This window comes from Lytechinus variegatus, chromosome 1, assembly GCF_018143015.1.
Source record: "Lytechinus variegatus isolate NC3 chromosome 1, Lvar_3.0, whole genome shotgun sequence".
Taxonomy (NCBI): domain Eukaryota; kingdom Metazoa; phylum Echinodermata; class Echinoidea; order Temnopleuroida; family Toxopneustidae; genus Lytechinus; species Lytechinus variegatus.
Window position 1 is genome coordinate 74,000,640 of NC_054740.1, and position 14,492 is coordinate 74,015,131.

General features: G+C 37.0%; 1 protein-coding gene across 1 annotated transcript; it reads right to left on the reverse strand.

Moving 5' to 3' along the window:
• On the reverse strand, positions 1-8,678 carry LOC121422651 (mucin-5AC-like). The gene is made up of 5 exons (XM_041617815.1): positions 7,925-8,678; positions 6,368-6,449; positions 4,524-4,790; positions 1,060-3,288; positions 1-387 (listed from the first exon to the last, which is right to left on the reverse strand). Exons 2-5 carry the CDS (start codon positions 6,447-6,449, stop codon positions 149-151), a joined length of 2,817 nt encoding a protein of 938 aa, XP_041473749.1. The 5' UTR covers positions 7,925-8,678; the 3' UTR covers positions 1-148.
• Positions 8,679-14,492: the final 5,814 nt, after the last annotated feature.

Consider the following 14,492-nt stretch of genomic DNA (forward strand, 5'->3'; position numbering starts at 1 on the left):
TTTTTTTTTTTTTTTTTAAATGATCCTCATCCCCACACACATGACACACTTATATCAATTTATATAAGGAACTGGCTAATTCGTTCATGTCGTATTCTTTCACATCCATCCTTTTCTCTTGATCTAAAATCCATGTGGATTCGAACTTTTACAAATTAAGCTCGCTTGAATAGGTCTTAGCCCCCTGGTGTAGTTGAAGCATGTTCAGGGCTGAATGCTCGCCTATTAAGCACAATCTATCACTTTTGATGTATGTGAAAGCAGGACACGAGGCCTCATCGAAGCATATTTGACTGCACTGGATGAATGACGTCACACCAGGGAGTGCGTATGAGGCATCGAGTGCGGCGTTGTCTGCAAGAAGCCAGTATCTTCTGAATATCTTATCTGCAATTGAAGTAAATCACACACATTTAATACAACGACACTTATTCATGGTATGGTATTACTGATCAATTAATCAGTATGGTCGGAAAAGATTTTTTTTTAAATCGTGGTACGGATGCCACATATCGCATTTTATACCCTTTTAGATGTAACAGGGAAATAAACAACAAATATACTTGTTAGGTCCATGTTGAAATTAATTCTCGAAAAAGGATTTTAAGTAAAAAATTGTTCCTTATTATTCTTACATTTTTATTTTGTTTTCTTGGATGCAAAACCAGTTTAAAGGTGCTTCAACCAAATTTAGCTTATGTTGTAACACCTTTGTATGTTCATTATTTACTTGTGTTTTATATATATTTATATATTATCTGTGTATTTTTTTACATTGTACATTGTGAACATGCATGAATAAATAAATAAATAAATCATATCCAATTGAGCAAGGCCCAATGAGTAATACGATACAGGAGCCTTTCCCTAGGAATACCCCCTCAAAAAAAACACAACAGAAATCAGCTTTTAGCGGAAGATTATAGAATATCGATGAAAATATTTTCCGCCTCCCCCGATATTGGCGAATGCTTGATCCGCCCCTGCCTTTGTGTGATCCTGGCATGGCGTGAATTACATGGAAAAATTGTTATATTTTGGTTTAAGTTTCAAACTTACATTTTGATGGCAATTTTCTCTGCGTTGCTCTTGCTTGATATATTTCTGCGGTCCCTGACGTTGTCTGTCGTCCGATTGATGAATAATGCGTCGTCGTTAGCTGCTGTATTTGTGTTGTTGATGGCTGCGTCGTTTGCATTAACAGTGTTGGGGTTGATGGCTGCGTTGTTGATTTTTGTGTTGTGCTTTGTCGTGCCGAAGACTGCGTTCTTGTTTGCTGCTGCGTCGTTTTTTCTTGCTCTGATGTAGTTTGCTGATGGTTTGTTTGTTGCGGTTCTGATGTTGTTCGATGTTTCGTTGATGCTGACGAATGTGATGTCGTTTGTTGTTGCATTGACGATGAGAATAACTGCGTTGTTCGCTGATGTATTGTGGTTGATTGTTGCATTTGTGATTGTTCCTGCAATAATGTCGATGCATGCATTGTTTGCTGTTGCGTTGAAGTCGATGGCCACGTTGTCGTTTGATGTTGTGTCGACGTCTCCTCATGCTCTGTTGCTATCACTGTTTCCATTGTTGTTTCTTCATTTGTTGTTAATCTTTCCGTAGAAATTTGCTGCTGCAATGTTGTCAAGGGTTGCAGTGTAGTTTGCAGAACTACTGTTGTTGATGGCTGTGATGTTTCTTTCGTTCCTATAGATGTATGAGGCGGGGTTATTGTTGTTTCTTTATTCACTGTTGTTGATGGCTGTCTTGTTTGCTGCTGGTTTGTTGTTGAAGGTTGCGTTGTTCTTTCTTTATTTGATGATGAAATCTGCGTTGTTGACTGCGGCTGTGTTGTTGTTGAAGATCTAACTGTCGTTTGTTGGTGACTTGTTCTTGGTGGATGTGTTATGAGTTGCTGCTGCGATGTTATTGAGAGCTGGGTCGTTGTATCTTCATTTTGTTTTGATGTCTGAGTTGGCGTTTGCTGCTGTGTTGTTGTCTCTTCATTTACCGTTGACGTCTGCGTTTTCGTTTGTTGCTGTGTTGTTATTGATGGATGTATTGTAGATTGCTGTTGTGTCGTAGTTTGGGATGGTTTCATTGATGTATCTTCATTTGATGTTGTTGTTTGTTGCTGTGTTGTTGTTGGCAAATGTGTTTCTTTATTTACTGTTGATGTCTGCGTTGTTTGGTCACGTGTTGTTGATGATCCAACTGTCGTTTGTTGCTGTGCTGTTGTCGATGGATGCGTTTTAGGTTGCTGTTCCGGTGTTGTTGAGAGATGAGTCGTTGTATCTTCATTTTGTTTTGATGTCTTTAATGACGTTTGCTGCTGTGTCGCTGTCTTTTCATTTTCCGTTGATGGCTGCATTGTTGTTTCTTGATATGATAAAGCTTCAACTGTCGTTTGTTGCTGAGTTGTTGTCAATGGATGCGTTGTAGGTTCTTGCTGTGGTGTTGATGGTCGCGTGACTGTTTCTATATTTGTTGTTGATGTCTTTGTTGTTGTTTGCCGTTGTGCTGTTGAAGATCCAACTGTCGTTTGTTGCTGTGCTGATCTCGATGGATGCGTTGTAGTTAATCGCTGTGTTGTTACTGGGGTTTGTGTTGTTGTGCCTTTATTTGTCGTTTGTTCCTGCGTTGCTGTTGTAGATGGATGCATTGTAGGTTTCTTCTGCGGTGTTGATGAGGGTTGCATTGTTGTTTCTTTACTTGCGGTTGATGTCTGTTTTGTTGTTTGCTGCCCAGTTGTTGTTGAAGGGCCAAACGTTGTTTGCTGGTGCGTTGCTGTTGTAGATGGATGCGTTGTAGGTTGCTGTTGTGGTGTTGTTGAGGATTGCGTTGTCATTTTTCTATATGATGTTGATGTCTCCGGTGTTGTTTGCTGCCCTGTTGTTGTTGTTAAAGGGCCTACCGTCGTTTTCTGTTGCGTTGGTGTTGTAGATGGATGAGTTGTAGTTTGCTGTTGCGGTGTTGATGGTTGCGTTGTTGTTTCTTCATTTGTTGTTAAAGGGTCCATCGTCGTTTGCTGTTGCGTTGGTGTTGTAGTTTGCTGTTGCGGTGTTGATGGCTGCGTTGTTGTTTCTTCATTTGTTGTTAAAGGGCCTACCGTCGTTTGCTGTTGCGTTGGTGTTGTAGGTTGCTGTTGCGATGTTGATGGTTGTGCTGTTGTTTCTTCATTTGTTGTTGATATATGCGTTGTTTGCTGCTGTGTTGTTGTTGATGGTGCCTTCATTGTAGTTTGCTGCTGTGTAGTAGTTGGTGGTATTGTTTGGGCTTGCGCTGTTGTCAGTGTCGTACCTCCTGAATGTGATGCCAAAATGAAACAAAAACATATATAAGTAGATGATATACTTTGAATCAAATCTTCATTGCCATGCAATTGAATATATCATTTTTGTTTTTGCTATGCATTGATTTAAATAATACCGGCTCCGTCCCCGTGCCGTCCCCCCCCCTACCAGTATTCACTTGTTGAGAGACAATATAATAATCAGGTATTTGACATCTTAAGCCTTACTAATTAATCTGATTATGTTGACAGTTTATTTTTCAATCTAAGTGGTCCGACATAAAAGGGGTGGACCGGCCTGAAAATATTTATATCTTAATACATAGAGTAGAATTTACTCAGCAAAATAGCATAAATTTCATCAAAATCGGATAAGAAAGTTATTTATTGTTAAAGTTTAGCAATATTTGTGAAAACAGTCGTCATGAATATTCATTAGGTCGGCTGATGATGTCACATCCCACTTGTTCTTTTGTATTTAATTGTTACATGAAATTCGGTTTATTCCATTTTTTATCCTCCAAGAACTAGAAAAATTGGATTGACAACTGATTTAGTGCATTAGATATTTATTGCTGCAACTTATTTCATTATAAGGAAGACGTATTACTCACACAAGTATGAAATAATGAAAAAAAATGATTTCATGTAATAACATAGGAAATTGGAGGTGGAGATGTGACATCATCAGCCCATCTAATGAATATTCATGACGACTGTTATCACAAAATATTACTAAACTTTAAAATTCAATAACTTTGTTATTTGTTATCCTATTTTGCTCAGTTAATTCGACTCTATGTATTAAGATATAAATATTTTCAGCCCGGACCATCCCCTTAACTGTTTATGATTGTGGTGGGTATTGTTAGGAGTACAGATATTTTTTTCACCGAATCTTCAAACCAAAGAAGAGATCTATTTAATGTGTGCAAAAAAGGTGTATATTCATGGATCATAATGTTATTAACAATATGTTCATCTCTCCATTACCTGTCATTCGTGTTTTTATTATTAATATGTCATCATTATTAATAGTTGTAGTCGAAGTATAGTATCATTATTATTTTCTATATTCTCTTTATTATTATTGTTGTTATCATTATTAAAGTGGTGGTAGTAGTAGTAGTAGTAGTTGTAGAAGTATCTTCAAGATTGACATCATTCCGTTATGTGATTGGCGAAATGGAATATTAAATCGTACAGTAAAAACAAATAAATAAATCTTCAACGTATATGCAATTACCTATACATATGTAATTAACTTCTAGGTATTTTTCGACTCCGCTGCAAGGATCTCCAAAGACTTCATTATCGGCTTCAATGGCACACGTAATGTGGCCACTGCAGGATGCGGTCAGGAGAGAGGTTACGTCTGAAACACAATTAGTACTGCGACTCTGACCGCAGGTTTCTGAATTAGTTCGTCCATAGTTAGCTGTGGAGATGATGATGATGCCATCGCCGCAGTCGATCGCTCCGGAATCACGTTCACATAGAATGAATGTTAGTTCTGAATGAGAGGGAATTCAAGCATGATTGAAAAATCTATCGCTCTCGTAGTTTGTAGTTTCATAGTTTCAGCATATATTTATTTCAAATATTTTCATTGTATGCGCTTTGGGCCTTCCGGAAAAGTGCCGTATAATAAGTATTTTTATATTACTATTATTATTGTTATTATCATATACAATTGAAACTTCAATATTCATAAACCAACAATATGAAATGAAGAATCAGTGTTTCTTCTCTCATAGCATTTTCTGCTGTTGATGACTCATTCAATAAGCGCAAAATTTTGAAATCCACGCAAGAAAATGAAGACTAAAGTCTTTGGTTCATAATCCTCAATAAGATAAAGCAGGCATTTTATTGTAATTGGTCTCTTTTTCCGCACGCAACACGTCCTGGAAATCTGGTAGGTATTATTAAAGGCAGAAATGTTATGAAAATGAACATTTTTAAGGAAAACTTCTTATTTTGTCCTTGTCAAATTTCTCCGGACCGAAACCACCTTTATTTTGGATTGAAAGCTTTTTTTTCTTTTTGCTTGTAAAAATCACTACAGCACCCCAACTCAAAAATCGTTCCCAGGGCCTTGGTGGCTCGTAAGAATACAACCAAAAAATGTTTACGTTAAGTTTAAATCTGAAAACACCCTTTTTCATCAATAGTGAAGCGGGCATGATGGCTCAGTGCTAGAGCACCCGCTTTGTGATTTTATTATACCAAAAATCTTGAAATTTCCGGGGTTTTTTTTAATCAAAACTGGCACTCAGACACAAAGTTACATGTAGTGTTTAGCCAAAGGCCAACAATTTTCATCGATAATTTTGATATACAGACCTTTTCACAAGACAATGGCGGACATATTCAATATTTTGTTGTTTCTGGCATTTGTCTAGTGACAAAAAATGCAATGGACATTTGGATCTTTATTGAAAATGGGTGCTTTTGAACTTTCTACACTTATTTTGTCCATGGCATGATAGTATGGTGTGAACGGTGTAAGGATTAGCGGGAAAGTATAGGTTATTTTTTCTTGGGTATATAGGCTTAAATATCCTAATACATGTATTTCATTAAAAATCTTGCTTTCTCGGCAAAGAACCGTGTATGGACTTGAGCTGACACTATTTCAAAGTGACTTTAACTTTTAAAAAAAAAAGATTTTCCTTATTCCAATTCAACAATCTAAAAAAATATGTTACAAAAATACAAACAAGCAAGGATTATGAATAGACAAATAAAGGCGTTACATAATATGAGGACCCCTTGGTAGACCAGCAGCACCATGATTGATGCTGCTGAGTAGGGCCATCCTCCCATTTCCATAATATATGAATTCACATGTTTCATTTTATATATATTGTTGTTTGGTTTTTAACGGAAATGAATTCAATTCAATTCAAATTATTTTACGATAAAAATGTGAAGATTTGGATTATCTACAACATGAATTAATACTAAATGGTCCTTTACATTATGCATGCCAATAATTAACCCCACCCCTATATGACCACCCCCCCCCCCCCCCTCCATCATTAAAAACTTTTCAGACTGTAACTGAGAGTGTGGACCATATCTTACCAAATATTGGAAGTACAGCAATTCCACAAAGACATACATGTACGTTGAACAGCACGAAAATGCAGTATTGTAGTATTCCCATCTGTATAAATAAATGAAGTTATTATATAATTCATGATTCATGTGTACGTACAATAAAAAGGGGGAGGTTCTATAGCCTTATACAGAGGGGTATAAAGAGATGGAATAATGTAGAGTGATAGGGTTCCAGCCCCCCCCCCCCCCGCCACCACTTCTCCATGGGCACGTATATAACATTATAACTGTAAAAGTATTTTTTTCTTAAATATCCTATATAAAGACGAATTCCGCACCAATGGTCAATGAAAGTAAACAAATAGAGATGAAAGAAGCATAACGCGAAGATTTACTCGAACTTGAATGTTAAATTTGAAAAAGCTATGGCGTTTTAAATGTCTACTAATATTTTTTTATAAAAATGTTATGTACACTACAGTGCATATGCTCACTAACTTATTACTTTTGTATTTCATTTATGAATCTTATATTTTAGTTTTGAAAAATTTGACATTATGGAGACTCTTCATTTGATCACAATATTATGTAAAAATGTATGCAACGTAATGCGATATAATTTATTATGCTCTTAATAATCCCTATACATGTATTATGTTAAAATATAAATGTTAAGCGATTAGAAACTATTGTAATAATAAGCGCTATATAAATGTACATTATTATCATTATTATTAAAAGCAATGCAAATATCAGGGAGTAATTTAAATTTTTATATTTAAGTAAAGAATAGATTAAAACTGTATTTAATAAGACAAAAGAAATAGTGAGCTTATTTGATATAAATCAACTATTTGTTTTGGTAGACTACCTTTTAAAACTCTGAATGGGAATTAACGTACATAAATTATTTTAGTCAAAATGATATTCATTTCATGCATTTCTATTTGCATCCCGACCCTAAACGAGTTGAATTTCGATATAACATGCCCTAACCCCATCCCTCATGGAATTTCAGATTGCAAGAAAAACATGAGTGAATAACACAATCAGTATATTAACCCCACTAACACACACCTTCCCTGATTTTCGAACCCCTTCTCATTTTGTTTTACATGTAAGTGTTTGGCACCTTAAACCTAAACGCACGAGCTGAAAATACTTTTAATTAATAATGCGTAATTCTGTTTAGTATTCACATATTACAGAACATATCTCTAATGACCATAACGTGAAATTTGAAATGTTTTTAGAAAAGGTCGCTAGATTTTATGAATGGAACGTCAATTATTGTCTCTCGCGGCTGCTATTATGAAATTTGCACGATAAGCAAACCATGAAGTTTTACTCAGTTTGATGTCAAGTATAATAATAGCAAGCACTACTCGTTATATAACCTTTAATCAATCACTGCCTAAAATTCATTGTATTCTTTATTCTAAAAATTGCTAGTATTTACTGCTATCATAAATATAGTATTACCAATGATTTAAAGACTGTAGCTCCTATAATAGGGGACCTGTGTATATATATATAACATGCTACGAAGATTTGTGAAATTTGGTAGAAATCAAAACTTACCTCAATGAATAGCTTCACAGCTTCAAACGCATCTTGATGATTTGACTTGCTAATAAAATTTGTCAAAAACCAACTTCGCTTCAGCAGCCTCTCACTTTGATTAAAAATCAAATTGCTATGAAGTTGCCGGCGTATATATTGATATACATGCAGTTAGTAAGAAGAAATATTATCGACAATGCTCTTGCTATCTTTGCTTCATAGTATTTAAATTTCTACACCTGTGCAAATTGAGATGAAATTGATCGATGAATCGTTATCAAACTTTCTTGCTTAATCCTTTGGTGTCGTCACAGTTGTGGTGGTGTCATATTAAGGGCAAAACCTAATGAAAATTATCAGCATAACTGAATATTTGAAGTAGAGTGAGCAGTTCAACAGTATTTGTGGGGTTTTATCATCCAATCACAGCTTCCAATTATTAAAGTATACGACGCATAGCAAACTCTGATGATTGACAAAACAAACCAACCAACCAAGAAAAACACTCCATGGATGATTTTATGTTCTCCACTTTACAATGGGCAGCTTCAATTGAAAAACAAAAGCGCCGTGTCCACAATAGGGATGTTTTCTTTAATTATTATGAACTGGCAGTTAATTAATGGCTTAGTTTCAGTCAGGTCACGTGATCGCAAGATATCCTTGGCAAACCTTTGATGTATTTGCCTGCTGGGCGCCCTAATCGATAGATTCTTTCTTTTCAGATTAATGGAAATGTACACTTCAAGAATATATTTGTTATGGCGATTAAAATTTAATCATCGCATCTTCGTTTCCTCCTCATGTTTTTTGATGAAGCGTATCATGGAGAAAGCTATATACCGTCAAAGAATTCTTACTGAATGAAAGTTCTTATTTCTTCCAATAAACCTGAATATGTCGTATTTTAGTCCTATTGCATAATTCTTCTTACTTTCAACCTGAATTAAATATTATTCCTTAAGTCCTTTGTCCCTCTTAATTAAATTAGAAGATGCCAAATTGTTTGAAGAGTTAGATTATTTGGGGAAATTCACTTAAATCTCTTTAATTTAAAATTTCATCATCAAAATAATTTAGGGCTGTTTGTTGATTTCACGAAAATAATGATCATCAAGGTCATGACTACTCAGAATCAATAAATGATGAAAAATTTGTTAATTGATGAATCGAAAATGATGGATAACAAATTAGGTAGATTTCGTCTATTTTAACTTTGATTTACATGAGCATTTTTTAAACTTGCATATTGCGAGGTGTTGATCGTTGAAACAACAGGGTCCCGTCTTACAAAGAGTTAGATATTCTATCAACCGCTCCTCTGACAAGGTATCTCTGCCATGGCAAGCGTAAAGTGATACACCGTTATACAATCTTGGGCGTATGCTACTAGTATTTTGTTCTATACTATTGACATTAGAAAAAACCCTGAAAATGCAATTTAATGATTTATGTTTTACAGTGTCGTTTTTAATAAAAAAAATGTTCAAGAATGTAATGAATAAAAAGTTGAATACAAACTTTCCTTATCCCTATTAATGGAAATAATGAAAGCAAAAGACACCCAAAAGATTGAATATTTCCCCTTCCTTCACTACCCCTTCTATCTCCCCCCCCCCCCCCTCTCCCTCTCCCGTTCTGAAAGTATAGCAAATCTTGGGGCTGGGGAAATTTATCAGAAGACTAGTCCGTATTTTAATATACGAAAAAGATCAACATAATTCATTGAACATGTTGAAGAATACAAAATAAATGCTACCTTGAATAGATAACATTTTACGAAATTTACTTTGTGTATATTCATGAATGATATCTGGCTTGGCATTTAGATGAAAGAAAAAATGACAGGGGCATTTTTCTCATTAAAAAGGAATTAACGGACCAACATGAATCGCGATTGAATAGGTGGTTCTCGGGAGGTGCAAAAAATGGAGGTTAGTATATAGGTTTTCATTATGTGGCGTATAGCCAAGAGAGAGAGACAAAGATATTTCTTTGGATGGTCGTATGTCAAAGAAAGTATTTACATTCCTCGTTAGCGTATAGCGCTCACATTTGACCCAAACGGTAAATTAGGAAGGGATGGGGGTAATTCTAGCACACTCTTTCTAGGATTTATTTTGAGGTATAGTATAGACCTATTGGTGAGATAGAAGCAGCAAATGGGAAAGGAGAGAAGAAACAAAATTGGGTAGAGAAATACAAAATACGGGTACACAATATCCACAATTTGATTGTGTTTTCACGCACAGACACCCGCCTTAATATTTAGTACACATAAAAACCATGTTCATAATAATGTGTTAAATCTCAAAATTCATCTGGATATTTTTGGATTTTTTGCCATCCACAGTCGAGTTGGCAACTATCAATTACTCAAAAACTAACTTTGGATCTTTTCCAACTTCTTTCTGTCTAGAGGCTCTTTTGGTAAGCTTTAATGTATCCACCTCTTTGGTAAGGAACTAATATTTGTTTTTGCACACGATCACAAAGGTGTCAAAAAATCGCTCGACCAATGCCGGAAGTCTGACGGCAACGTTTCTCAAAGATGTGATATTGCTGTCACCAGAGGGAGTACTGAATTTTATTTGATGGATCACACCTATCCAAGTTAACCCGATAAAGCTTTGGTATATATTCTAATAATCTAATTTATACTCGAGTATCATTTAAAATTGCAATAATTACAAGTGTTAATGTTCTGTTTTCTTAATTCGAATTTGTCATTTTTTGCCTTTTGAAAACAAAGCACACACGCTTTGATACCAAGAATGCTTCAAGATAGCATTTCCATTCATTTGAATGTAGGATGAAAGAGAACTGTAGAATATTAATGCCTTGCTTATGGACCAGGTGACGTGACCTGGGATTGATCCCCGGATTTTCATGTGGCTAGTCAGGCGCCCGAGACCACTCGGACAGATTCACCTCCACAATTTACATTTGACATTTAGCGCCATCTCTCGGTGATGATTTTTGTCTATGTAAAAAAAATAATAAGCCCCTTTTACACCTTCATGGATCCAACACGGATCATCCCGGATTTTCAATCCGGGTTCCTCCGTGTACAGTCTGGGATTACCGCGTACCGGCTACTCATCCGGCGCCGTCCTTGATGTACCAGCATATCCTGGAGAAAAAATTAGCATGCTCAATTTTTCATCCCGGAGTACACGGACGGGTGATCATCCGTGTAGCTACCTTGTACGTCCGTGTCGCTACCGAATGCTTCCGGGGGCTTCTTATTTTTTTTTCTTATAAAAGGGACATCCCGATAGTCCGCGGGTCCGATAGTACGCAGTGTGTGTAAAATTATAAATTGAGTTTCAGTTTGATGTTTAATTATCCAAAAAAAGTATATTAAACAAAACATTGCGAAACTTAAAGTTTTATAAAGGTAATAAAAGGATAAATGGGACCAGAAAATAACATGAAATGCATGAAATCAGGATATATCAAATGTCATCGAGAGGTCAAAGGTCAAATGATACTAGACCATAGGATTCTATCAGGCGCAGATCCATGGGACGAGCCAAGGGGGCATTGCCTCTCCCCCACCCGCTAAAAAAACTAGGAAGAAGAGGGGGAAAGAAACAGAAGAAAACATAAAGAGAAAATGGGGGGAAAAGAGAAGGAAAAGAAGAGAGAGGAAGAGGGGGAAAGGGAGAGAAGAAAAAAGAGAAAGGAAGGTGGGCAAAGAAGAGAATAAAAAAGAGAGAGGAAGGGGGGGGAGAGTAACCGTTATAATGCTGTGCCGTTCACATAGCATATAAAAAGTCTCGGTCACAACTAAGGATTCATCAAAAGTTATTTATTTTATTCACTCACTCACTCACTCACTAAATCAATCATCATCTCAACCACTTATGCATTCGCTTACTAACTTATTCAGGATATATTTATCCTCTAAAACGAAATTATAAAGACTGAAGTGTCATCTTATTTGGCGTACCACTCACTCACACTAAATCACTAACTATCTCACACTCTCGCCCACACACAAGCCAGGCTGACACTTGCACGACTTTTGGCCACGATTTTGTCTTGGCAAGTCGTGCCATTTTGGGGCACGAACTGGGAGGCTCTCGCACTGTTTACGACTTGTTCACGCATAGTTCACGACGAGTTCACGAATAGTTCACGAATGCGTGCCCGTCAGTGTCCACATTGACACGAACTGGCACGACGAGTTCACGCATAGTTTACGCACTTCCCGCATTGGCACGACGAGTTTGCGCAATTCGGACGGTGTCGTGCTGAACTATTCGTGAACACGACGTGAGCTGTTCGTGAACTATTCGTGACAGTTGTGGCATGGCGCGCACTGGCACGCATCCTCCCGCATCGTCTCGACGAGTTCACGACGAGTTCACGAACAGTTTGCGCATAGTTCACGACCCGGTCGCTAAATTTTGTCGTGACCAAAATTTTGAACATTTTCAAAATTCTCGTCCCGACATGGCACGCAGTCACGACGTGTTTTATCACACTTCACGCCAGTTCACGACTAGTTTGCGCACTGGCACGACTTGAGTCGTGCCAATGCGTGACACAAAATCGTGCAAGTGTCAGGCTGGCTTTTATGCGCAAATCGTGAAATCGTCGGGACGATGCGGGAGGTTGCGTGCCAGTGCGTGGCAGTGCGCGCCATGCCACGACTGTCACGAATAGTTTACGAACAGCTCACGTCGTGTTCACGAATAGTTCAGCACGACACCGTCCTAATTGCGCCAGTTCGTGTCAATGCGGACACTGACGGGCACGCATTCGTGAACTATTCGTGAACTCGTCGTGAACTTGTCGTGAACTATGCGTGAACAAGTCGTGAACAGTGCGGGAGCCTTTCAGTTCGTGCCCCAAAATGGCACGACTTGCCACGCAAAATCGTGGCCAAAAGTCGTGCAAGTGTCAGCCTGGCTACTCTCTCACTGATCATCATTTGATCACTCATTCACTCAGGGTATGGTTATATCCTCTAAAACGAAATGATAGCGATTGAAGTGCGAACTCATTTGACATTGCGTTAAGTAGGTATCTAAATGTTTACAACTGCCATCTCATTTGGGGCACTATCACAGACCCACTCACTCACTCATTAATCTGAACATACTTTTATATTGTACTTTCCCTCAATTTGTCTGTCTCATTACCCAACTGTCTACTACTCCTGCTATTAAAATATACTTTTGATATAGATTATGATATGAATAGTAGCAAATTAATGAATGTAGTTTCAGAAAACGTGGATAGAAATTCTCGCAGCATCGACATTGATATTATTTTAACAACATGCAGTTTCTCATCTATTTGACTACAAAATAAGGCACTTGCATGAGTATGGTTTTGTTAAAATAGTCATACAAATTGAATTCACTGTATAATGTGAAATACAAAACAAAGATATCACCAATCATTCACTGAACGAAAATAATGATAATAATGGTAGACACAAAAATGTAGCGTATGATTTTTTCATCAGCTATCTTGGAGGTGCAATAAAAAGGAGACAAATTTGGTATCTAAACAAAACCTACATGTATATCATTTTCAACCAATTAATTCAACCACATGTCACAAAAATCGAAAAGCCCTTTCCCTGAGCCGAGAAAGAAATAATCGTAAATGGCTCATTCCGTCTGACGTCACATGTATTTAGTACATTCTAGTCGCCGCCGTTCTACAGCAAAGAACATAAAAGCGGCAAAGAAAATTGTGCCTTAAAAAGTGAAAAGTAAAATGATAAAAACACACACACACAACAACAACAACAACGATTGATATCTAGTTTACGATATGAATACTAATCTGCTGGCTTAGATTTGTAAGATTCGTGTGTTTACCAAATGTATTTCCCCAAGTATTTTTTTCTTTCTGACCCTGGCGAGATTATAGTGTTTGCAATTGATCCCGTCGTGTCCTTTTTCTAGTATAATTTTGTTCGGAACTCGATGCTTTCTCTGTGCGTCAAACGTAGCTTATAACCTAAGTAGAGGTTATCATCTTTGCTATTACACTAAACGAAAGCGATATGAGGTATATTACAAAAATATTTATTCATGTGACCTCATTACGTCATTTAATTTATTCATGCTGTCCCTTTTCTTTTCGCATAACATCAATGGTCCTCCAGTGAGTACTATTATCTTAGTTGATATTGCCACGTGAGTTCATATATTTACAAAATTTTATCTTACTTTTTTATGATCTAAGGTATTCTTTTAGTATTCGGAAGTTTGCCACCGATTCTTTGTAACCCCCTTCCCATAATCTTTTGGTCTGTAGAACTGCATGGAGGTTTTCTTCGTGGTACGGTGTGGTTTTGCCGCCATGCCAAGTATTTTTAATGGGTTTCAGGCCGGTTTGCCATTAAATAATTTCTGGATTTGATTTAGACCAAAAACTTCGGTCTCTGTCATGTTGGCTGTTCAGCTGAACTCCGTTGGCTTCACTCACCAAATACAGACACCGAAGTTCTTGCGCGATCTGTACAGGGGACTCAATGGCCATATGTTTATGTACTATAAGTTCGGAAAAAACAGGAATTGAAGTTGCGCAACAGCCGAGGTAAATTACTGTTTTTTGT